The sequence below is a fragment of the Rhinopithecus roxellana genome, chromosome 12 (assembly GCF_007565055.1).
Source record: "Rhinopithecus roxellana isolate Shanxi Qingling chromosome 12, ASM756505v1, whole genome shotgun sequence".
Classification (NCBI taxonomy): Eukaryota; Metazoa; Chordata; class Mammalia; order Primates; family Cercopithecidae; genus Rhinopithecus; species Rhinopithecus roxellana.
The window spans coordinates 87040287-87066404 of NC_044560.1; the positions used below are offsets into that span (position 1 = coordinate 87040287).

The window sequence follows — 26118 nt, forward strand, 5'->3', positions numbered from 1 at the left end:
TTTAATTGGCACTAAGTAAGAGCTAAAAAAAAAAGATATATACATCTAGTACAAAACTTTTTTCCATTTGTAGGTCTGTAATATTGTGGCAGGGCAACGATGTATCAAGAAGCTAACAGACAATCAGACTTCCACTATGATCAAGGCAACAGCAAGATCTGCACCAGATAGACAAGAGGAAATTAGCAGATTGGTTAGTACTTAACCTTAGAAATGAGAATTTAAAACATATTAGGGCGAACTATAATACTAGAGAACCATGTCCTTATCAACCCATACCTTATTACCATTTCACAGACTATGAGAATTAAAAGGGATCATGGAAGTAATCTAATGTTCTCAATACAAGCTTTGGTGGGCTATATGAGAAGGGTTAGGTCCTTCTCATTGAACACTGAGCTTTTTAAGTAGATCCAGGGAACAGGTCCTCTCAGAAGAGGATCAATTTAGTCAACTGGAACCTCCACCTAAAAGAGGTGGGAAATAGGAGGAAAAGTCAATTATGACTAGCAATACTAAAATTCTGTTTTTGTTTTTGTTTTCAGAGACAAAGTCTTGCTCTGTCACCCAGGCTGTAGTGCAGTGCTGTGATCTCGGCTCACTGCAAGCTCTGCCGCCCGGGTTCACACCATTTTCCTGCCTCAGCCTCCCCAGCAGCTGGGACGACAGGCGCACACCACCACACCAGGCTAATTTTTTTGTATTTTTAGTAGAGATAGGGTTTTACTGTGTTAGCCAGGATGGTCTTGATCTCCTGACTTCATGATCCGCCCGCCTCAGCCTCCCAAGGTGCTGGAATTACAGGCGTGAGCCACCGTGCCCGGCCAATACTAAAATTCTTAACACTCAGTCTAAGATTGCTTAGTCCCCAGTATCAGAGTGGCAGCTATACAGTCTGAATAAAGAAATGGCTGGGCTCAGTGACTCACATCTGTAATCCCAGCAGTTTGGGAGGCCAAGGCAGGTGGACCACTTGAGGCCAGGAATTTGGGACCAGCCTGGGAAACATGGTGAAATGCCATCTCTACTAAAAACACAAAAATTAGTGGGGCATGGTGGCATGCATCTGTAATCCCAGCTAGTCAGGTGGCTGAGGCACGAGAATCACTTGAACCTGAGAGGCAGAGGCTGCAGTGAGCCGATCACACCACTGCACTCCAGCCTGGACAATGAAGTGAGACTCTGTCTCAAAAAAAAAAAAAAAAAAAAAGAAAAGAAAAGAAAGAAGGTCAGGCACAGTGGCTCAAGGCCTGTAATCCCAGCACTTTGGGAGGCCAAGCGGGGAGCGGATCACCTGAGGTTGGGAGTTCAAGACCAACCTGACCAACATGGAGAAACCCTGTGTCTACAAAAATACAAAATTAGCCAGACGTGGTGGCGCATGCCTGTAATCCCAGCTACTCAGGAGGCTGAGGCAGGAGAATCGCTTGAACCCGGGAGGCGGAGGTTGCGGTGAGCCGGGATTGCACCACTGCACTCCAGCCTGGGCAACAAGAGCGAAACTCCATCTCAGAAAAGAAAGAGAGAAAGAGAAAAAAAGACAAAAGAAAAAAAAATAGAAGATAGTTTTAACCATGTAAGATCTCTGTGCTGTCTCATTGTTCTAAATGAAGGGAAGGGAGGCGTTACCAATATCACTTTTTAAAACTCATAGAATAAGACAAAACTCAAGATAAAAGGGCATCTGAGGCCGGGCGCGGTGGCTCAAGCCTGTAATCCCAGCACTTTGGGAGGCCGAGGCGGGTGGATCACGAGGTCAGGAGATCGAGACCATCCTGGCTAATACGGTGAAACTCCGTCTCTACTAAAAAATACAAAAAAATTAGCCGGGCGAGGTGGCCGGCACCTGTAGTCCCAGCTACTCGGGAGCCTGAGGCAGGAGAATGGCGTAAACCCGGGAGGCAGAGCTTGCAGTGAACCAAGATCCGGCCACTGCACTCCAGCCTGGGCGACAGAGCGAGACTCCGTCTCAAAAAAAAAAAGGGCATCTGATTCTTATCTGGCTGTGTTCTCGAATACCATTTTAACTGCCCAAAGAGAAAAAAATCTGGAAATATGAATATTTCCCAAAACAACTTAATAACACTTCCAAAAGCAATTTTAAAGATTATTGAAAATAGGGATGCAAAACTGGCTCTTTTAATTTATTTTTTAACCTTAGTAATTTCATCTTTGGCTAAAAACTGGTTCTTCTATTTGGTAAGCCAACTACAGAAAAAAATACCTTTTTTCCTTATTGACTCTTCTGTAAAGAGTCAAAGAATGTTATTACGTGATATTTAGGAAAATACAGGCTGGTTTTCATCCTGGGTTTTTCTCTGATTCTATAAGATTTTAAATGCTTTCCCAAAATCTTCTGGAAACTAAGACCTCTTACTTTCTCTATAAAAGTCTCAACTCACTGTTCTAACTCATTTATTACAGCTCAGCTGTTCAGAAAGTATCATATAGTAGTTTAAAAAAATAAAACAGACTTTGGAGTCTAACAACCCTGGGTTCGAAGTCTAGCTTCTCCATTTACTTACTGTTATCATATTATTATATTTATTATTATATTTATAGTATCTGGAAGGATACAGGTTATAAAATAACTGCTTTCATAGCTATAAAATACTTGTGAAAATGTATCATTAAACACTTAGCACCAAGTACATCATGCAGCAAGTCACAGTATATTAATTGTTATAGTATAGTCCTTGTTATTCACTGTAACCTCATTACAGGATACAATGAAGTACAGAAATGAATGGCAAATAAGCTTGAAAGAGATGCCCCATTGGTACCTAAGTTAGAAAATGGGGCTTACACCTATAACCCCATCACTTTGGGAGGCCGAGGCAGGACTATCAGTTGAGCCCAGGAGTTGAAGACCAACCTGGGCAACATAGTGAGACCCCATCTCTAAAAAAAAAATTTAATTATCCAGGTGTGTGGCATGCACCTATAGTCCCAGCTACTCAGGAGGTTGAGGTGGGAGGATCGCTTGGACCCCAGGAGGCTGAAGTTGCAGTGAGCTGTGATTGTGCCACTAGGTGACAGAGCCAGACCCTGTCTCAATAAAAAAAAGAAAAAAAATGAGCCGGGCGCGGTAGCTCAAGCCTGTAATCCCAGCACTTTGGGAGGCCGAGACAGGCGGATCACGAGGTCAGGAGATCGAGACCATCCTGGCTAACATGGTGAAACCCCGTCTCTACAAAAAAATACAAAAAAACTAGCCGGGCGAGGTAGTGGGCGTCTGTAGTCCCAGCTACTCGGGAGGCTGAGGCAGGAGAATGACGTAAACCCGGGAGGTGGAGCTTGCAGTGAGCTGAGATCCGGCCACTGCACTCCAGCCTGGGTGACAGAGCGAGACTCCGTCTCAAAAAAAAAAGAAAAGAAAAGGAAATGATTTTTCCTGTTTATTGTGGAGAGATTCTATGTAGCATGCTTTAAGCATGAATTTCAGTGAGATCCAACACTGAATTACATTAAGTTATTTCTCTTTGGTTATATGTATGAGAATATATAACAATTATAACCTGTGACTCATACTGGCTTTCTTATCTGTCTTAAGTGTATTCCATTAAATAAATTGTGTATTATGGCACTGAAAATAGTCAAGTAATTATATAAAAATTATAAATCAAATAATTTTAAAAAGCCTTAAGATTTTTAATACTTCCTATCAAACTCTACACAAAATAAATTTTAATAGAATGTATCCAGATCTCCTATAGTCAGAGGTTCTTAACCTCTTTTTAGGTGAGATATTTCTTTCTCCATCCAAAAGCATATTAGGTTCAGTCATACAAACTTACCGTTTTCAGCTGGGTAGTACATAGTGGTGCATGCCTATGTTCCCAACTATCTAGGAAGCTGAGAGAGGAAGATGGCTTGAGCCCAGGAGTTCAAGGCCAGCCTGAATAATATAGCAAGACTCCGTCTCTTTAAAAAAAAAAAAAAGTTTTATTATTTTCATAGATTTTTTTTTCTTTTGAGACAGGGTCTTGCTCTGACCCCCAGGCTGGAGTACTGTGGTGCAATCACAGCCCACTGCAACCTGGAGCTCCCAGGCTCAAGCAATTCTCTCACCTCAGCCTCCCAAATAGCTGGGACCACAAGCACATGGCACCCCACCTGGCTAATTCTTTTTAATTTTTTGTAGAGATGAGGTCTTACTTTGTTGCCCAGGTTGGTCTTGAGCTCCTGAGCTCAAGCAGTTCTCCCACCTCAGACTCCCAAAGTGCTGGGATTACAGATGTGAGCCACCAGGCACAGCCTAATTTTTTAATTTTTTGTAGAGACAGGGTCTCACTATGTTGCCCAGGCTGGTTTCAAGCTCCTGGGCTCGAGCAATCCTCCAACTTGGCCTCCCAAAATGCTGAGATCACAGGCATGAACTACCATGCCAGGCCAAAATGTATTACTCAACCTAATGCATACATTTAAATTTTGTATAAATTACCAGGAGGTCACAGAATTTCTACAGTCCATTCATGACCCATGGTCCCCAGATTAAGATTTGCTATTCTGTAGTTAGAGCACCATTGGTTACACCTGTTGGAAAACATTACTTACACAGTGAAGAAAAAAAAGAGGGTTCTAATGCAGTAAAGTAGGGGATTTGGAGGAATTTTGAGAGTAACTACAAACTTTTTATATTTTTAGGTAAGAAGTGCAAATTATGAAACGGATCCATTTGTTCAGGAGTTTCAATTTAAAGTTCGGGATGAAATGGCTCATGTAACTGGACGCGTACTTCCAGCACCTATGCTCCAGTATGGAGGACGGGTAAAGCCTCTTGTTAATGTTTTAATCATACACATACAGTCTGTAAGTATGGAGAGAAAGGCATATCAGAAATATTTCGGTTCAGCGATTTGAAATTTTTACTTTCTGTTTATTGAAAATTTTTGTTCTTTTTCACCATGTTATTTTTTTCTCCTCACATAGAATCGGACAGTAGCAACACCAAGCCACGGAGTATGGGATATGCGAGGGAAACAATTCCACACAGGAGTTGAAATCAAAATGTGGGCTATCGCGTGTTTTGCCACACAGAGGCAGTGCAGAGAAGAAATATTGAAGTAAGGCTTGTCATTACCTTGGCTTTGGGACTTTTTTGTGTTTAGACTTTAAATTACTCATCTAATGTTCTAACAAATTTTGCCTTAATACGAAGTATATGTAATCACTGAAACTTCTTTTTTTTTTTTTGAGATGAAGTCTCACTCTGTTGCCCAGGCTGAAGTGCAGTGGCACGATCCCAGCTCACTGCAACCTCTACTCCCAGGCTCAAGCGATTCTCCTGCCTCAGCCTCCTGAGTAGCTGGGATTACAGGTGTGTGCCACCATGCCCAGCTAATTTTGTATTTTTAGTAGAGATGGGGGTTCACCTTGTTGGCCAGGCTGGTCTCAAACTCCTGACCTCAGGTGATCCGCCTGCCTTGGCCTCCCAAGGTGCTGGGATTACAGGCGTGAGCCACTGCGCCAGGCCTAGTCACTGCACCTTTAAAAATGTTTCTTCTTGGCTGGGCGCGGTGGCTCACGCCTATTATCCCAGCACTTTGGGAGGCCAAGGCAGGTGGATCACAAGGTCAGGAGATCGAGACCATCCTGGCTAACACGGTGAAAGCCCGTCTCTACTAAAAATACAAAAAATTAGCCGGGCATGGTGGCAGGCGCCTGTAGTACCAGCTACTCAGGAGGCCGAGGTAGGAGAATGGCGTGAACCCGGGAAGCGGAGCTTGCAGTGAGTTGAGATCCGGCCACTGCACTCCAGCCTGGGCGACAGAGCAAGACTCTGTCTCAAAAAAAAAAAAAAAAAAAAAGTTTCTTCTCAATAGTTTGGTGAAAAATTTGTTAGTCATAGTAAATTCCTTGATTGATTCTACTAGACATCCTTATAGACTACTGTGAATGGACAAAACACAAGCTCAAACCATGTTTTTTCTCTGCTCTCACACCACAACAATCAACACAGAAGACTCTTGTGACTAAATGTGGGGAGGGTTTCCCCACACACCAAGCAAACAATCACTTCTGCAGTGGACACCAGCTGGGTGTCCTCCAATTCAGTCATTACACTGTCTTCCTGGAGATAGCATCAGATTCCACAGATTCAGGGTTCAGTCCCACAAGGCTGCACTCTGCTTCAGATGCCAGTAGCAAGTGCAGGCTTCTGGTCATGGGTTCCCATGACCCCCTCTTCAAGGTAGATTCATCTGATATAGCAGCTCACAGAACTAGGGAAACACTTACTTATGTTTACTGTTTTATTATAAAAGATATTACAAAGGATGCAGTAAAGATATGCATAGGGCGAGGTATGGGGAGGGAGGGTGGAGCTTCCATGCCATCCCTGGGCACACCACCCTCCAGGAACCTTTGTGCGTTCAGCTGTCCAGAAGCTCTCCAAACCCCGTCCTTTTGGGTTTTTATGAATGCTTCATTACATAGGCCTCAATGATTAAACTGTTAGCCGTTGGTTATCAGCTTAACCTTTGTCCCCTTTTACCTCCTTGGAGGTTGGCGGTGTGGGGCTGAAAGTCCCAACCCTCTAATCCTGCCTTGCCTTTCCGGTGACCAGACCCCATCCTGAAGCTACCTATAAGGCTACCAGCCATTAGGCAATCAGTATCATACAAAAAGATAAGACTGAGGAGTTTCTAAGGATTTTAGGAGTTGTCTGCTAGGAAATAGAAATGGCCAACAAATGAATATTTCACAATATCACACCTGCTTTTTGTAGGCTAGTAGCAACATCATTGTCTTTCAATGACAGTTTAGGTATACTTCCCAGATTTGCCACTACCTGAATTTATTACTGTGGATAATTTATTAATTTCATTATTCTTCAATGTTCACCTTTGTAAAATAGAGCTAATCATATCTTCTGTTAAAATAAAAACTTAAGACGAATTAAATTTAACAGAGTTTATAATTGAACAAAGAATGTTTTTCTAATCAGGCAGCTCCTGGAACAAGAATAGGTTCAGAGAGACTTCCAGCAGCCGCATGGCTGAAGAAGATTTATGGACAGAAAAAGGAAAGTGGCATACAGAATATGGAAATGAAGTACAGAAACAGATGGATTGGTTACAGCTTGGCATTTGCCTTATTTGAAGATGGTTTAAACAGTTAGCTATAATTGATTGGCTAAAACTCAGTGTTTGCTACACAAGTAGCTTATACCCTATTTACCCATCCAGTTAGGTTACAGTTTTTTGTTTTTGTTTTGAGACAGAGTCTTGCTCTGTCACCTAGGCTGGAGTGCAGTGGCATGATCTCAGCTCACTGCAACCCCCACCTCTCAGGTTCAAACAGTTTTCCTGCCTCAGCCTCTGGAGTAGCTGGGACTACAGGCCTGCACTACTATGCCCGGCTAATGTTTGTATTTTTAGTAGAGATGGAGTTTCACTGTGTTGGCCAGGCTGGTCTCAAACTCCTGACCTGAGGTGATCCGCCTGCCTCGGCCTCACAAAGTGCTGGGATTACAGGCGTGAGCCACTGCGCCTGGCCTAGGTTACAGTTTACTATGTTCAGAGAAACCTCTAGGCTGAACTTAAAAGATGTAAGGAGGTAGCTTTAAGCAAAACTTAACAGTTACCCTCTTTGATCTAACCCCCAAATTTTTGTGTATGTGTGTTTTTTTTAATGGATTGGCATTGATGTCACTCTGTCACCATCATAAATTTACTTATTTGGTCTCAAATCCCACTGGGAAATAGCAGAACAATGGGTTTTGTAAAATGGGAACAAGGACTTCAGATTACTTTTTCCTAAGGGTAAGAGTAGAGGGGACCTCCTTGTGCTGAAATTTCCTGTTTTCAGGAGAAAAACAAAACCTGGTCTATTTTAAGATCTATTTCTTTCTTCAGTGTTTCAGTGTACTTTTCTCACACTTAGCATGAGTGACTCCATTTTGGTTTGGTGTGGTCTGTTGGGGCCTTGTGCATAAGCTTAGTCCAAAACAATGACCTCCTATAATTTTGTTTAAAAATTCCTCCCTTTTGGTTAGGTCCTCACTTAGGTAAGAGTGTGACCAAAACTTAGGACCTTAGCACCACTCTCAGTTACCGAGATTTTGGGTTTCTGGTCTCAGTACGTCATTCATAAGTATGGCGTCCTCATGCTCACGCATTTCTTTGAGTTTTTGTTCCAATTCAAGAGAGACCATTTGACGTTCTGCAGACGGCCATATGCAAACACTTAAAACTTTTGAGAGAGTGTAGTATCCCAGGGAGACTACTCTTATGACTCTTAGGAGAATAACCCCAAGAGTTTGGAGTATGCTCCTTAGCCAAGGTCCTCATGAACCAAGCCTCCTAAAATCAAATAGATCGAAGAATAAGCTAGAGTAAGAGTCTACTTGTTTCAACCAAGCAGCCTCTTTGTTAATCCTCTACAACTGAATCTCTGTAATATCCAATGTATTCCTCCATGTTCAATAAGAAGTATCAGCAACTGCACAGATACTTCTGTTTAGCCAGTAACTAATCTAGAGCAATTCTATTATCTATTACAACTTTAGCAAGAGAATTTAAAGTCTTTTGTGTAACCATAGTCTTTGTAGTAGAATCTGCTAAAGAGCCTATAAATTTCTAATAGGCTGGAAAATTTAGAGGGATAAATTTCTAATCATTGCCTCATTAACTCCAAACCATAGGCCAGGCGCGGTGGCTGACACCTGTAATCTGTAATCACTTTGGGAGACTGAGGTAGACAGATTGCTTGAGCTCAGGAGTTCAAGACCATCCTAGGCAACATGGCAAAACCCTGTCTCTACTGAAAATTCAAAACTCGTCCGAGCGCAGTGGTGCATCCCTGTAGTCCCAGCTATTCAGGAGGCTGAAGTGGGAGGATTGCTTGAGCCCAGGAGGCAGAGGTTGCAATGAGCCGAGATCATGCCACTGCATCCCAGCCTGGGCAGTAGAGCCAGACCCTGTCTCCAAAAAGAAAAAAACACACCATAGAAAAATAAATGAACAAATAATGCCCATCCAGATAATGCCCATCCAGAAGAGTGAAGGCCTCCTGGCAATATTCTCTTTAACCTGTAATGACAATGTTCTCTGTTTTTTTTTTTCTTTTTTTTCTTTTTTTGGAGATGGAGTCTCGCTCGGTCACCCAGGCTGGAGTGCAGTGGCTTGATCTCGGCTCACTGCAATCTCTGCTTCCCGGGATCAAGCGATTCTCCTGCCTCAGCCTCCCAAGTAGCATAGGCGCGTACCACCATGCCCGGCTAAATTTTCGTATTTTCAGTAGAGTGGGGTTTCACCACTAACGTTAACCAGGATGGTCTCCATCTCCTGACCTCGTGATCTGCCTGCCCTGGCCTCCCAAACTGCTGGGATTACAGGCGTGAGCCACCACACCCGGCCAGTATGAGGTTTTTTTTTATCCTTCACAAATAAAAGTATACGCTATGAGTATATACAAGAGACCCCTTTTTCAGTTCAGTTGTTCATAACAGGCATGAACTTGGAAACAATTGAGAGCTAAAAGCCTCATGACAGCAGAGAAGTCTTGATGCACGATCTCGGGAAATCTGTCCACATCTAGGAGGCCATCTGCTTCTCGAGAGAAACTTCCCTCATTAGCTTTACCTTAAGTTCTCCCTCTGATGGGTGTATGGTTCCAAGAGTCTGGTTGGGCCTTTCTAAGCTGTGAGATTACAAACCCAAGCTTCAAGGTCCTGAAGTTTTGCTGCAGTGTGGGTGACAAGGGGGGTCTTTCTCTGATGTGTTTCCAAAAGATCCAGCCTCTCAATTCTAGATCATGAAGGGTTTGCTTGTCCTCAGTCAGTGGTCTGTGAAAAGCTTTCTTTACCTGCTAAAAGTACACTTTGGCATAATGCATTAAAGCCTTGCAGCATTTAGTCATGTTAAAGTTTAGGAGCAGAAGATACAGGGGGTTCTATTATTAGGAGCATAAGCCTTCCAGTGACTATTTCATAAGGGGTCAACTTTGGTTTTTCACTGGAAGTGGATCTGATCGTCATCAATCTGAAACATCTTTGACCAAGGCAATCCGGATTATTCAGTTAGTTTTGCCTAATGCTCTTGTATTAAGTAGTACCTTATTTAACTGTTTTATAGCTAGTCCAGTGAGGCAAGTACCTCTGTCACTGGAGATTTCTTCAGCAATGTCCTGTAAGAGAAACACATTTCCTAATAACCTTTTAGCTACTGTTATAGCATCAGCCCACTTGTATGAGAAAGCTTCTGTACAACCAGAAAATATGCACTGAAAATCACAATTGAATGAAATCCTTCTGTAAAATGTTCAGATGTATCAGAAAGGTACCTGAAGTTTAGGTTGTCTTCTCAAGATTATGGGTTCGACAAACTATACATTGGTCATAAACCATTTTAGCAATTTAGAACAGTCACAACACCAGTGTGTGTGTGTGTGTGTGTGTGTGTGTGTGTGTGTATGGTTTTGTTTGTTTGTTTGTTTTGAGACATAGTCTCACTCTGTCACCCAGGCTAGAGTGCAGTGGCGCGATCTCGGCTCACTGCAACCTCCGCCTCCCGGGTTCAAGCAATTCTTGTGCCTCAGCCTCCCAAATAGCTGGGATTACAGGCATCTGCCACCACGCCCAGCTACTTTTTTGTATTTTTTAAGTAGAGACAGGCTTTCACCGTGTGGGCCCAGGTGGTCTAAAACTCCTGACCTCTGGTGATCAGCCCACCTTGGCCTCCCAAAGTGCTGGAATTACAGGCGTGAGCCACCATGCCCAGCCAATATATACATTTTATCTCTTCCTTGATGAATCATGGAATACAGCTTCTAGTAATGGAAGTTTTAAGGACTCAGGAAGGAGCAGGCAGCCATCCAGTCTCTTCATGAGTCCATGCTTAACACTGGAATTGTATCCTCTTACATAGCAATTTTCTTTCTCCAGTGGAGGTGCACAGCACTGTTTATTAGATGGGTTATCATAGGTAATTTGACCCGGACCATGGAGTTCGTTCAAATTATGTATCTTAACAGTTTCAGTACTGAGTTAGCATGAAAATCTAGCCAAGTATTCATTTAATTCTTGTGCTGCTTGGGTTAGCAGTTTTATATATCACTCAGTCTCTTCAATATGGTTCTGGTAATTCTTACTCAGTTCAAATGATATGATCCTAAAGTTACCAGAAGCCTGTCCTCAAGAGTGCTTATCAAGGTCCATTTCATCTTTTCCATGAACCTTCTTGAAGACAAAATAGGATTTTACTTGCTTGCGAAGTTTTTTTTTTTTTTTTTTTTTTGAGACAGAGTCTCGCTCTGTCGCCCAGGCTGGAGTGCAGTGGCCAGATCTCAGCTCACTGCAAGCTCCGCCTCCCGGGTTCCCACCATTCTCCTGCCTCAGCCTCCCGAGTAGCTGGGACTACAGGCGCCCGCCACCTCGCCCGGCTAGTTTTTTGTATTTTTTAGTAGAGACGGGGTTTCACTGTGTTAGCCAGGATGGTCTCAATCTCCTGACCTCGTGATCCGCCAGTCTCGGCCTCCCAAAGTGCTGGGATTACAGGCTTGAGCCACCACGCCCGGCGCGAAGTTATTTTTAATAACTGCCATACATTTGTTTGTTTGTTTGTTTGTTTGTTTATTGAGACGGAGTCTCGCTGTGTCACTCAGGCTAGAGTGCAGTGGTGCGATCTCGGCTCACTGCAACCTCCTCCTCCCTGGTTCAAACGATTCTCCTGCCTCACACTCCCGAGTAGCTGGGACTACAGGCGCATGCCACCATGCCTGGCTATTTTTTTTGTATTTTTAGTAGAGATGGAGTTTCATCTTCTTGGCCAGGCTAGTCTCGAACTCCTGACCTCAAGTGATCTACTAATGTTGGCCTCCCAAAGTACTGGGATTACAGGGGTGAGCCACTGCACCCAGTCTGCCATTATTTTATTTATTTATTTATTTATTTATTTATTTATTTATTTATTTATTTATTTTGAGATGGGGTCTCATTCTGTTGCCCAGGCTGGAATGCAGTGGCGCAAACTCGGCTCACTACAACCTCTGCCTCCTAGGGTTGAGCAATTCTCCTGCCTCAGCCTCTCAAGTAGCTGGTATTACAGGTGTATGCCACCATGCCTGGCTAATTTTTTGTATTTTTGGTGGAGACAGGGTTTCATCATGTTGGCCAGGCTGGTCTCCAACTCCTGACCTTATGATCCGCCCACCTCGGCCTCCCAAAATGCTGGGATTACAAGCGTGAGCCACTGTGCCCAGCCGCCATTACTTTGAATAGTGGAAACCGCAATTACTTTTGCACCAGCCTAATATTAGAAACTGCATTAGAATTAAGCAATTAACTGTGGAAATGACTTTAAATGGTCATAAAGACACAATTGACAAGGAAATTTGGTTGTTTATGTAGCCTACAATAATTTAACATAACCATAATTATGTCTGATAACATATACTGAGATATATGAGAATTTTCATAATCGTATACAATTTTGGAATATATATTAATATTTATAAAAATATAACTCGAAGCTTAAACATCACTTCTTATTTGACACTGTTTCTCGTGTAATTTTATGTGTAAAATAGCCTGTTTATTATCTCTCTTGACTGTTGCCTAGGCATAGCTGTAAGGTAGAATACTCAGTTCTTCCAAAATTAAGGATCCCAGTTTTTGCCTTGAATCTTGGCTTTGGCTGTCAGATCCCATTGATCAGCCGATGATTTTTCCCTACCTAAACGCACAAGAAAAAGAAACAAAGGGCATAGGCTGGGCGCAGTGGCTCACGCCTGTGTTCCCAGCACTTTGGGAGGCTGAGGCGGGTGGATCACCTGAGGTCAGGAGTTCGAGACCAGCCTGGCCAACATGGTGAAACCCCATCTCTACTAAAAATACAAAACTTAGCTGGGCATGGTGGCAGGTGCCTGTAATCTCAGCTACTTGGGAGGCAGAGGCAGGAGAACTGCTGGATCCCGGGAGGTGGAGGTTGCAGTGAGCCGAGATCGCTCCATTGTACTCCATCCCAGGCGACAACAGCAAGACTCCATCTCAAAAAAAAAAAAAAGAGAGAGAGAAAGAAAGAAACAAAAGTCATAGACATAGGGCACAAAAATCTCTGTGAATTTACAGAAGCCAAAGTTCACACCTTCTTGTTTGCCATTAACTGCCAGTTTCTGCCTGACTCAGTTAAATATCCAAGGCCTCTCACTGAATCCAAGTCAGTTAATTATCAGATCCAGTCTGATTCTGGACCTGGTCCAGTTTCTGTAATGACTTCTGAACCCATTTCAGATTTTAAAATTTGCTCAAACAAATTCAGATAGCTCAAAACACAAATCCATGGAGCTTCAGAATCTGAGTGCTTACCCACAATCCCCAGTTGCTGCAAGAGAGGAACAGACACCGTGAGTCTGACTGGTACCATGCTTTGTCACTCAGTGCTTCTGGGGATTGCTAGAAACTCTACTTCGGATCCCACTTCTGATACCATCTGTTAAAAGAAAAACTAGACAAATTAAATTTAACAGAGTTTAATTGAGGAAACAATGATTCACAAATCAGGCAGCCCTTAGAACCAGAATAGGTTCAAAGAGACTCTGGCACCACCATATGGTTGAAGACTTATGGACAGAAAAAGGAAAGTGATGTACAGAAAATGAAAGTGAGGTACAGAAACAGCTGGATTGCTTACATCTTGATATTTGCGTTATTTGAACATGATTTGAACAGTTGGTTGCCTTTGATTGGCTAAAACTCAGCAATTGGTGCAAGAATAGGTTACAGCTTGTTTACACATGCAGAGATGACCATTCACTATGTACAGAGAAATCTTTAGGCCAAACTTTAAAAATGTAACGAGACAGCTTTAGGTGAAACTTAATGTGACACTACCTACCAGGTGAGGATTAACTAAGATCCTTATTTTTCTGTTGAGGATCTTGAAGGAGTGGTTAAACTCCTTGTTTCTGTTTCCTTACTTTCCAAGATTTGCCTTTCATCTCCACCACTTTTTCTGTCTTCTTCAGATTCTGTCCTTCAACTTCGAAGTGCTCAAAAATCTGTTCAATTTTTTTTAATCAGCAATTTTCATATTACCTAACTTAATCTCTTAGGCTTCCAGACCTCCATTCTCTCTCCTCCCTTGAATCATAGTGCTCTGCTAAAACTGGTTCCTGGAAGATTTCCTGTATATTTATGCTTATCAATTCCAATGGTCTCTTCTTAGCCATTATTTTTCTCAAAATTTGACCCCACCCCCCCCTTTTTTTTTTGAGATGGGGTCTTACTCTGTTGCCCAGGCTGGAGTGCAGTGATACAGTCACAACTCACTGGAGCCTTAACTTCCCAGGCTCAAACGATCCTCCCACCTGAGCTTCCTAAGCAGCTGGAACTACAGGCATACGCCACCATGCCCAGCTAATTGTGTTTTTTTGTATACATAGGATCTCACTATGTTGCCTAGACTGGTCTCAAACTCCTGGGCTCAAGCAGTCCTCCTGCCTTGGCCTTCCAAAGTGCTGGGATTACAGGCGTGAGCCACCGCACCCTGCCAACCTTCTTGACATCCTCCTCTCTTGCCTTCTGGTTCTTTAGTTTACATTTTCTGACTTCTTTTCCTTTTCATTAGCTATCTCCTCTCCTTTGGGATTCTCACACAGTCTCAGGGCTTCTGCTGTCACCCTTGTTTGAGAAATTTGGCTGTCATGAAAGAACACCAACCCACTTGTGACTAAACCTACTCTGAAACGTTTAGGCTTCTCCTTGACTAAGAGTAACATTCAAAATCAGTATGACATTTATTTATTTATTTTATTGAGACAGAGTCTCACTCTCACCCAGGCTGGAGTGCAGTGGCATGATCTCGGCTCACTGCAACCTCCACCTCCTGGGTTCAAGCATAAAATCAGTATGACATTTAATATCTTTCACCAGTCTCTTAAGTCCTTTATCATTACTCCATTTTCACATATTCTGGACAAAGAAACTGAAGCACTATATTCCTTCTATCTCCCTGGCCTTTTTTTCCTGTTTCCACTCATGCAGCCCTTTACTGAGAATGCCTCCTTCCTCTCTCTACCCATCAGTATCCTCCCTGTTTGTCAGTTTTTGTGCAAAATACTATTGTATTATAATGATTTTATAAATGTATCACCTCTGGAATCTAATTTTCTTGAAGAAATGACCCTTGTCTAATTTAAATCTCTACTTATATAAAGTATACCAATAACAAAACATTCTTGAGTGATACAGAGACCAATTTACCTCAGGCCATTTCAGAATTTGCCTTGCCTTCTTCATGGCAAGAAGAAATTAGAATGTGAGAAATAAAATTTTTTTCTATTTAATTCTGTTCATCCCTTTTTATTAATCCCAAAACTCTAAATGGATGCTTTAATGATCACTTAATATATTTTTTTCTCCAAAGTTTTTATCCCCCTGCTTTCAAGTGAAATGTCACAAGGATGGCTTATTACAATGCTATGATTACTTGGCCTTGAAAGGCAAAAAAAAAAAAAAAAAATTCCAATGTTTTTCAAACTTGAACTTTTTTTTTTTTTAACTTTATATTTGTTATTCACAGCTTGAATAGATGTCTCAGAATTATGGGGTTTATGGCTCTTGTTCAGGCTAAGTGAAAATACTCAATTTCGTGCTTCTTTAATTAAGCACCAATAAGGAATAAGAGAAGGGAATTTCTACAAACTCCATCTCTGTCCTGAAGGAATCAGTGTTTTGAGCAAAGATCACTCAGATTCTTGACTTAGGACCTCAGTTATTTTAAAAACAAGTGAAGCAATTGTTGCTCATTATTGCTTATTTATACTGAATTCAAAATTTTCTACAAATATGAAATTGGTGGCCGGGAGCAGGGGCTCATGCCTGTAATCCCCAGTACTTTGGGAGGCCGAGACGGGTAGATTGCCTGAGGTCAGGAGTTCAAGACCAGCCTGACCAACATGGTGAAACCTCATCTCTACTAAAAATGCAAAAATTAGCCAGGCGTGGTGGCACGTGCCTATAATCCCAGCTACTTGGGAAGCTCAGGTGGGAGGATCTTTTGAGCCTGGGAAGTTGAGGCTGCAGTGAGTTGTGATTGTATCACTGTACTCCAGCCTGGGCAACACAGTGAGACCCCATCTCAAACAAACAAAAAAAAAGAATTGGTTTTGGGGGTTTTTCAGTGTAAATGAAAGTACATTAAAATGCTGCCTGCCTCATCTGTTTGTTTGTTTGTTTCGAGACAAGAGTCTTGCTCTGTCACCTAGGCTGGATGGAATGCAGTGGCACGATCTTGGCTAACTGCAGTCTCCACTTCCCAGATTCAAGTGATTGTCCTGCCTCAGCCTCCCAAGTAGCTGGGACTACAGGTGCCTGTCACAACACCAGACTAGTTTTATATTTTTAGTAGAGATGGGTTTTCACCATGTTGGCCAAGCTAGTCTCAAACTCCTGACCTCAAGTCATCCTCCTGCCTCGGCTTCCCAAATTGCTGGGATTATAGGTGTGAGGCACCGCACCCGGCCTCATCTGTTTTTAAATTTTGTTTTTATATTTTTATAAATGTCCTCTGAGGGCAGAATCTTTTCTGCTATCCTAGTGTGAGATAGATAATACTATAGAAATTCTGGCTCTACCATTTATCTAATCATTTGACCTTTGGCCAAATATGTCATATCTATGAAACTGTTTTCTGACCTGTAAAACAGGAATAATACTGCCCTACCCCTTTCTTATGAATCTTGTGAGATCAAATTAGAAAATATACAATACCAAAAATGTATCAAGCTTTTACCATGGTCTTGGGTAGTGTGCTAAGTGCTTTACATGTATGATCTTATTTAATCTTCACACCAACCCTGTAATTGAAGTAATCCTTTTACAGATGAGGAAAACTGAAGTAAGTGCCTAGAATTTTATAGCTAGTACATAGCAGAACTGGGAATGGAACTCTCCGTACTAACTCTAGAGCTGAGCTCTTAACCAGCGTATACTATTAGTAATACTCCTTGTAAACTACAGGATGCCATGTAACTGTGTAGAATGTTCTTAGTTTGCAAAATGGATTACTGACCAACCATTGCCTTTGACATCAGTAGTCTGGTGACCTCTCATATATGGAGCACACAAATCTTTGCTTCATTCTTCCATTCCCTTCCCAAACTTCCCATTACTACTTTGTAGGAATTCATGACTAGACAAAGGTTTTATATTTAGTGGTTTCTCCTTCTAGGGGTTTCACAGACCAGCTGCGTAAGATTTCTAAGGATGCAGGGATGCCCATCCAGGGCCAGCCATGCTTCTGCAAATATGCACAGGGGGCAGACAGCGTAGAGCCCATGTTCCGGCATCTCAAGAACACATATTCTGGCCTACAGCTTATTATCGTCATCCTGCCAGGGAAGACACCAGTGTATGGTAAGGATATCTTAAGACTGCATTTTTCCTCAAGTACTTGATATCCTTTTAGGATTACGCTAAAACATATCCTAAAACCTTCAAATATTAAAATATATTTTATGATACAGTATTTTAAACCATGTATTATTACTTGAAGACAAATTAATATAGAAAACTAAATAGTCCAAGATGAGACACTGTAAAAAGAGTTTCAGTAGTAAAAAGAGGCATCACATAACAATGGCTAAAGGAAGAATTATTGAGTAAAAATGGCATTGAGATAATTTGAGTATCAGTATAATGTAGTGGTTAAAAGCACAGGCTATGAATTTTTTTTTTTTTTTTTTTTTTTTTTTGAGACGGAGTCTCGCTCTGTCGCCCGGGCTGGAGTGCAGTGGCCTGATCTCAGCTCACTGCAAGCTCCGCCTCCCAGGTTTACGCTATTCTCATGCCTCAGCCTCCGGAGTAGCTGGGACTACAGGCGCCCGCCACCTCGCCCGGCTAGTTTTTGTATTTTTTAGTAGAGACGGGGTTTCACCGTGTTAGCCAGGATGGTCTCGATCTCCTGACCTCGTGATCCGCCCATCTCGGCCTCCCAAAGTGCTGGGATTACAGGCTTGAGCCACCGCGCCCGGCCAGGCTATCAAATTAAACTGTGTTTCTCAATATTCAGGTACTGCTGGTTCTATTACCTGTGTGATTTGGCTGAATTACTTAATCACACTAGCTCTTAGTTTCCTCATCTCTGGAACTGGGATACTATTTATGTGTGTATGTGGTATGTATGTATGGGATAGGATCTCACTCAGTCTTTCAGGCTAGAGTGCAGTGGTGCGATCATGGCTTACTGCAACCTTGACCTCTTGGGCTCAAGCAATCCTCCTGCCTCGGCCTCCCAAGTAGCTGGAACTACAGGCATGTGCCACCACACTGGGCTGATTTTTTTTTTTTTTTTTTTTTTTTTTTTTTTTTTTTTTTTTTGAGACGGAGTCTTGCTCTGCCACCCAGGCTGGAGTGCAGTGGCCGGATCTCAGCTCACTACAAGCTCCGCCTCCCGGGTTCACGCCATTCTCCTGTCTCAGCCTCCCGAGTAGCTGGGACTACAGGTGCCCGCCTCATCGCCCGGCTAGTTTTTTGTATTTTTTAGTAGAGACGGGGTTTCACCGTATTAGCCAGGATGGTCTCGATCTCCTGACCTCATGATCCGCCCGTCTCGGCCTCCCAAAGTGCTGGGATTACAGGCTTGAGCCACCGCGCCCGGCCTGATTTTTTATTTTTTTGTAGAGACAGGATCTCACTATTTTCTTGGGTGGGTCTCAAACTCCTGGGCTCAAGCAATCCTTAATCCTTGGCCTCGCGAAGTGCAGGGATTACAGATGTGAGCCACTGCGCCCAGCCTCTTTCTGGTTTTAATTGGGCATTTTATATGATTCTATTTTCTTTCCTCTTTTAGTGTATCAGTTATGCTTCCTTTATATATAGCACACATACCGTGGGATACTAATAATACCTAATCCATATATAGGGTAGTTGTAAGGATTAACTGAGTCTAGGTATGTAAAGGGCCTAGAATAGCACCTGTCATGTAGTAAACAGTAAATGTTAACTATTATTATTATAAACAAAATTTTGTGAGATTAATAAGCTAAATATAAATCATTGAATCATAGAAAAATACAAAGAAAATATAATTTTCAAACCACTGAATGGGGGAAAATCATATAAGTTTAGAAATAACAGAAGAAATCAAAAAAGAAAATTGTCAGATTTGATTGAGTAAACACTAAAATTTTTTTCTTTTTCTTTTTTTTTTTTTTGAGACAGAGTCTCTCTCTGTCACCCAGGTTGGAGTGCAGTGGTGCAATCTCAGCTCACAGCAAGCTCCGCCTCCTGGATTCATGCCATTTTCCTGCCTCAGCCTCCCGAGTAGCTGGGACTACAGGAACCTGCCACCGTGCCTGGCTAATTTTATTGTATTTTTTTAGTAGAGACAGAGTTTCACCATGTTAGCCAGGATAGTCTCAATCTCCTGACCTTATGATCCTCCTGCCTCAGCCTCCCAAAGTGCTGGGATTACAGGCGTGAGCCACCACACCTGGCCTTTTTTATTTTTTATTTATTTTTATTTTTTAAGACAGGGTCTCGCTCTGTTGCCCAGGCTGAAGTGCAGTGGCATGATCGCGGCTCACTGCAACCTCCACCTCCTGGGTTCAAGCTGTTCTCCTGCCTCAGCCTCCCTAGTAGCTGGGTCTATAGGCGTGTGCCACCATGCCTGGTTGATTTTTATATTTTTAGTAGAGACAGGGTTTCACCATGTTGGCCAGGGTGGTCTCGAACTCCTGACCTCAGGTGATCTGCCCACCTTGGCTTCCCAAAGTGCTGGGATTACAGGTGTGAGCCTAAATTTCCTACATGTTACAGATGTACTAAAATGGAAAGAAAACCAACAGAGTGTGGAAAATATTTGTAGCAAATAGAAACAATAAACAAGTAGCTTATTATTAGTTAAATAAAAACCTTCTTTTTTTAGATTAATGAGAAAAGAATATGAACTGAAATTTTTTTTTTTTGAGACGGAGTCTCGCTCTGTCACCCAGGCTGGAGTGCGGTGGCCAGATCTCAGCTCACTGCAAGCTCCCCCTCCCGGGTTTACGCCATTCTCCTGCCTCAGCCTCCCGAGTAGCTGGGACTACAGGCGCCGCCACCTCGCCCGGCTAGTTTTTTGTATTTTTAGTAGAGACGGGGTTTCACCGTGTTAGCCAGGATGGTCTCGATCTCCTGACCTCGTGATCCGCCCGTCTCGGCCTCCCAAAGTGCTGGGATTACAGGCTTGAGCCACCGCGCCCGGCCTAAACTGAAATTTTTTAGTAAAGACAAAGCAAGTAAATATATGAGAAAATGTTTGTTTTTATTAGTAAAGAAAAATTCAGGCTAGATGCGGTGGCTTGTGCCTGTAATCCCAGCATTTTGAGAAGCCGAGGTGGGCAGATTGCTTGAGTTCAGGAATTCGAGACTAGCCTAGGCAACATGGCAAAACCTCATATCTGCAAAAAAATAGAAAAATTAGCCAGGCATGGTAGTACACATCTGTGGTCCTAGCCATTTGGGAGGCTGAGATAGGAAGATTGCTTGAGCCCAGTAGGTGGAGGTTGCGGTGAACCAAAATCATGCCACTGCACTCCAGCCTGGGCAAGAGCAAGATGCTTTCTAGGAAAAATGTGCTACTAAATTAGCAGATATATTTAAATATTATAATACCTAGTGCTTGTGAGTATGCAGTATATTAATACATTGCTGATGGTAGTATAAATTGATATTACCCTTTTCATCGAAACTGTAAACATGCCTGGGCTGGTCTCGAACTCCTGGCCTCAAGTGATCCTCACGCCTCAGCCTCCCAGTGCTGGGATTACAGGCTTGCGCCACTGCTCCTGGCCCCTCCTGGTTTTAATTGAGCATTTTGTATAATTCTACTTTTCGTTCTCTTTTAGCATATCAATTAGACTTCCTTTAAAATGTTTTGTGGTGTTTTCCCTAGACTTTTTAATATATATTTACAACTAATCTAAGTCTACTTTTGAGTAACATTATACCACTTCCTAGATAGTATAGAGATACCTTGTAACAGAATACTCACAATTTTTCCCTTCTGTACCTCATATTTCTGTCATTTATTTCACTTATCTATTAGCTATAACTACCCAATACACTGTTGCTATTACTATTTTGAACAAATAATCATCTATTAGCTCAATTAAGAATATGAAAATACAAGATTTTATTTTACCTTTATTTATTTGCTGACCTTTAAACTTCCTTCTTACTTTTGTTTTGTTTTGTTTTTTAGAGACAGGTCTTGCTGTGTTGCCCATGCTGGAGTTCAGTGGCTATTGTCAGGCATGACCACAGCGCACTGCAGCCCCAAACTCCTGGGCTCAAGTACTCTTCCCACCTCAGCCTCCTCAGTAGCTGGGACTCCAGGCATGACCCACACTGTACCCTGCTTTTCCTTCATTTATGATTTCTGATCTGTATCATTTTCCTTCTCTCTGGAAAATTCTTTTAATATTTCTTGCTAAGCATTTCTACCAGCAACAAATTCCTTGTTTTTATTTGTTTGAGAAACTCTTTATTTCTCCTTCATTTTTTTTTTTTGAGTCACATAATGATTTTTTTTTTTTTTTTTTTTTTTTTTTTTTTTTTTTTTTTTTTTTTGAGACGGAGTCTTGCTCTGCCGCCCAGGCTGGAGTGCAGTGGCCGGCTCTCAGCTCACTGCAAGCTCCGCCTCCCGGGTTGAGGCCATTCTCCTGTCTCAGCCTCCCGAGTAGCTGGGACTACAGGCGCCCGCCTCGTCGCCCGGCTGGTTTTTTGTATTTTTTAGTAGAGACGGGGTTTCACCGTATTAGCCAGGATGGTCTCGATCTCCTGACCTTGTGATCCGCCCGTCTCGGCCTCCCAAAGTGCTGGGATTACAGGCTTGAGCCACCGCGCCCGGCTTTTTTTTTTTTTTTTGAGACGGAGTCTCGCTCTGTCGCCCAGGCTGGAGTGCAGTGGCCGGATCTCAGCTCACTGCAAGCTCCGCCTCCCGGGTTCCCACCATTCTCCTGCCTCAGCCTCCGGAGTAGATGGGACTACAGGCGCCCGCCACCTCACCCAGCTAGTTTTTTGTATTTTTTAGCAGAGACGGGGTTTCACCGTGTTAGCCAGGATGGTCTCGATCTCCTGACCTCGTGATCTGCCCGTCTCGGCCTCCCAAAGTGCTGGGATCACACGCTTGAGCCACCGCGCCCGGCCCTATAATGATTTAATATTTACTTGCAAATCATTCACTCACATAATTTCAAATACTAAGTCATTCTGGAATTCTTACATTCTGACATTAAGAACATTCACATGTTGTACAGCCATCATCAGCATCCATTTCCAGAACTTTTTTTTCATCATCCCAAACTGAAACTCTTTATTCATTAAACAATAACTTTAATATCCGTTAAACCTCATGTAACCCCTAGAAAGCACTGTTCTACTTTCCGCTTCTATGAATTTGACTATTCTAGTTTCCTTGTGTACATGAATCCTATAATATTTGGCCTTTGGCATAATATCCTCAAGGTTCATCCATGTTGTACTTTTTTTTTTTTTTTTTTTTTTTTTTTTTAGAGACGGAGTCTCTCTCTGTCGCCCAGGCTGGAGTACAGTGGCCAGATCTCAGCTCACTGCAAGCTCTGCCTCCCGGGTTTATGCCATTCTCCTGCCTCAGCCTCCCGAGTAGCTGGGACTACAGGCGCCCGCCACCTCGCCCGGCTAGTTTTTTTTGTATTTTTTTTTTTTTAGTAGAGACGGGGTTTCACCATGTTAGCCAGGATGGTCTCGATCTGACCTCGTGATCCGCCCGTCTCGGCCTCCCAAAGTGCTGGGATTACAGGCTTGAGCCACCGCGCCCGGCCTATCCATTTTGTACTATATGTCAGAATGTTCTTCCTTTTTCAGGTTGAATAATATTCCATTGTGTGTGTTTGTATATATATATATATATGTACCACATTTTGTTTATTCATCTGTTGATGGACACTTGGGTTGCTTCTAGACTTTAGCGATTGTGAGTAATGCTGCTGTGAACATAGGTGTACAAATATCTCTTCACAACCCTGTTTTCAGCTATTTTGGGTATACACCTAATAAGGGGCATTGCTGCATCATATGGTAATTCTATTTTTAATTTTCTGAGGAACCTCTGCAGTGTTTTCCACAGTGGCTGCACCATTTTACATGCCCACCAACAGTGCACAGGAGTTCCAGTTTCTCCACATCCTTGCCCCAGTGTTTGTTATTTTCTGGCTTTTTGATAGTAGCCATCCTAATGAGTGTGAAGTGGTATCTCATAATGTTTTTGATTTTGCATTTTCCTAAATGATTAGAGATGTTGGACATCTTTTCATGTGCTTATGGGTCATTTTTCTGTTTAGAGAAATGTGTATTGTCATTTGCCCTTTTTTTTAAGGCAAGGTCTCACTCTGTCACCCAGTCCGGAGTGCAATGATACGATCATAGTTCGCTGCAGCCTCCATCTCCTGGGCCCATGCAATCTTCCTGCCTCAGTCTCCTGAGTAGCTGGGACTAAAAGCATATACCATCATGGCTGGCTAATTTTTTTAAAAAATTTGGTAGGGATGGGGTCTTGATTTGTTGCCTAAGCTGGTCTCTAACTCCTGGGCTCAAGCAATCCTCCCCCCTCAGCCTACCAAAGTGCTGGGATTACAGGTGTGAGACATTGCACCCATTTTTCTGTTTTTTATATATAAAAAGTTATGCTGGGTGCGGTGGCTCACACCTGTAATCCCAGCACTTTGGGAGGCCAAGGCGAGTGGATCACTTGAGGTCAGGAGTTCAAGACCAGCCTGGCCAACATGGCAAGACCCCATCTCTACTAAAAATACAGAAATTGTCTGGGTGTAGTGGCTCATGCCTGTAGTCCCAGCACTTTGGGAGGCTGAGGCGGGTGACTCACCTGAGGTCAGGAGTTCAAGACCAGCCTGGCCAATGTGGTAAAACCCCATCTCTACTAAAAATACAAAAAAAAAAAAAAAAAAAACATTAGCAGGGCATGGTGGCAGGTGCCTGTAATCCCAGCTCCTTCAGGAGGCTGAGGCAGGAGAATTGCTTGAACCCAGAAGGTGAAGGTTGCAGTGAGCCGAGATTGTGCCATTGCACTCCAGGCCTGGGCAACAAGAGCAAAACTCAGTCTCAAAAAAAATAAAAAATAAATAAAAATACAGAAATTAGCTGGGCAAGGTGGCACACACCTGTAATCCCAGCTACTCGGGAGACTGAGGCAGGAAAATTGCTTGAACCTGGGAGGCAGAGGTTGCAGTGAGCTGAGATCACACCACTGCACTCTAGCCTGGGTGACAGAATGAGACTCCATCTCAAAAGAAAAAAGTTATGGCTGGGTGCAGTGGCTCTTGCCTGTAATCCCAACACTTTGGGAGGCTGGGGCAGGAGGATCACTTGAGCTCAGAAGTTTGAGACCAGCCTGAGCAACATGGTGAGACCTCATCTCTACTTAAAAAGAAAAAAAAAAAAAAAAGCTTGGTGTGGTGCATGCCTGTAGTTCCAGCCACTCGGGAGGCTGAGGCAAGAGGATCGCTTTAGCTCAGGTGGTCGAGACTGCAGTGATCCATGATCGTGCCACTGCACACCAGCCTGGGTGACAGAGTGATGAGATCCTCTCAAAAAAAAAAAAAAAAAAAAAAAAAAAAAAAAAAAAAAAAAAGGTTATACACACCGAAATATTTATGATGGTTATAATGGCAGAGAGGGGAAAGGAACAGGGGACTTTTATTCTTTGTGCTATAATACCTCTGAATTTTTAAATTAAAGATAAGAGAATAGGATTGAAAGCTGTTAAGTGTTCTGTGATTCCAAGTACATTAAAATGATATAAATGAGAAAATTATTGGAAGAGAGTACTATAAAATGATAAGGGATTATGTACATGTTTCATTTTATGCTTTTCAGTTATTGCGGTTATACTATGATAAAAAATATACCTAAATATACCTTTTATACAAAGAAGAAAACAACTAGAAAAATTGTCACTAAATACTTAAGCTAATCTTCAAAGCAGTATACTTTCAATTTTAACAGCATCGCCTTAGTACTGTATTGGCATAATTTTTGGTATCCTGTAATACAATGATGTATTTTAAGGGGGAAACATAGTAGCTTTATTTTCAGTACGTAAAATTGTTTTCAGATCTTTTTTTCTGACTAGAGGTTTTGCATCTGTTCCGTAGCGGAAGTGAAACGTGTAGGAGACACACTTTTGGGTATGGCCACACAATGTGTTCAAGTCAAGAATGTAATAAAAACATCTCCTCAAACTCTCTCAAACTTGTGCCTAAAGATAAATGTTAAACTCGGAGGAATCAATAATATTCTTGTACCTCATCAAAGGTAAGATATGCTAATCGCTTATGAAAATATTATTTTTTATATCTTCATTTGTCTACATATGACCATACTAACTACTATAAGAGCTGTGTAAGAGACCCCCTTAATAATGCCTACCGTGGGAGATTCATAGGCATTTTGGTAAAAAATTAAAATAATCTGGATTGGCAAGGGTCAGAGATTCTCTTGTGAAAATGCCCCCCACAATTTTATTTTATTTTTTAAGCAAAGAATGAAGCAGCAAAAGCAAAGATTTATTGAAAGTGAAAGTCACTCCACAGGGTGGGAGCAGGCTCGAGCCCCAGCAATTTTCACTTAGTATGCAAAGTACCTCTTACCTAGCCAGAAAGTATCCAGAGCTTCATTTCTCACTGGAGAGCCCAGCTTGAAGAATTTTCACTTTATTTGGTAATCATCTTCAATCTGGTTTCATGAGGCTGCTCAGTTACCTGGAATGTGAAGGACAGAAGGACCTGGGGGCACAGATTAGTCAATTAAGTAAGCCATATCAGCCCCCCTGCTGTAGTCAGTGAGAAAGCATATTACTTTTCGATCACCCTTCTTCGAGCTAGAGCTCTTAGGAAGTGAGACACCACGACCTAGAAACAGAAGGTAGCTTATTGTGCAAGTCTCTGAGGAAGAAGCCACTTTTCAGAGAATTGAACAAGTTCCCTTTTAATAGTTGAAGCAATTAGGCCTCCAAAAAGTTAACTACACACCACAAATAAACATTAGAATAAGGATTGGACCATGTTTGTTTGACACAAAAGTCCTTTTTTTCCTCTTTTTCCATGCCACCTCTACTTTCTACCCCTGTTCAATAT

At 42.3% G+C, this 26118-nt stretch overlaps 1 protein-coding gene and 1 long non-coding RNA gene across 11 annotated transcripts in view; one reads left to right on the plus strand and one right to left on the minus strand.

The window, feature by feature from the left end:
- Positions 1-26118, plus strand: part of AGO3 (argonaute RISC catalytic component 3) — a 143794-nt gene that overhangs the window by 79511 nt on the left and 38165 nt on the right. For all 9 annotated transcript variants that reach the window (XM_010360412.2, XM_030913454.1, XM_030913458.1 and 6 more), the window contains 5 exons: positions 74-193; positions 4648-4770; positions 4933-5066; positions 17175-17359; positions 25138-25297. In XM_010360412.2, coding sequence (XP_010358714.1) covers positions 74-193; positions 4648-4770; positions 4933-5066; positions 17175-17359; positions 25138-25297 — 722 coding nt within the window. The remainder of the gene's footprint in view (positions 1-73; positions 194-4647; positions 4771-4932; positions 5067-17174; positions 17360-25137; positions 25298-26118) is intronic.
- Positions 62-25860, minus strand: LOC115892338. Of its 2 annotated transcripts, XR_004052228.1 has the most exons (4): positions 25633-25860; positions 13310-13433; positions 3798-3924; positions 62-158 (listed from the first exon to the last, which is right to left on the minus strand). It is a non-coding gene; the product is annotated as an uncharacterized LOC115892338 (long non-coding RNA). The 2 variants fall into 2 exon arrangements; XR_004052227.1 differs by lacking the exons at positions 62-158; positions 3798-3924 and adding an exon at positions 9297-10131.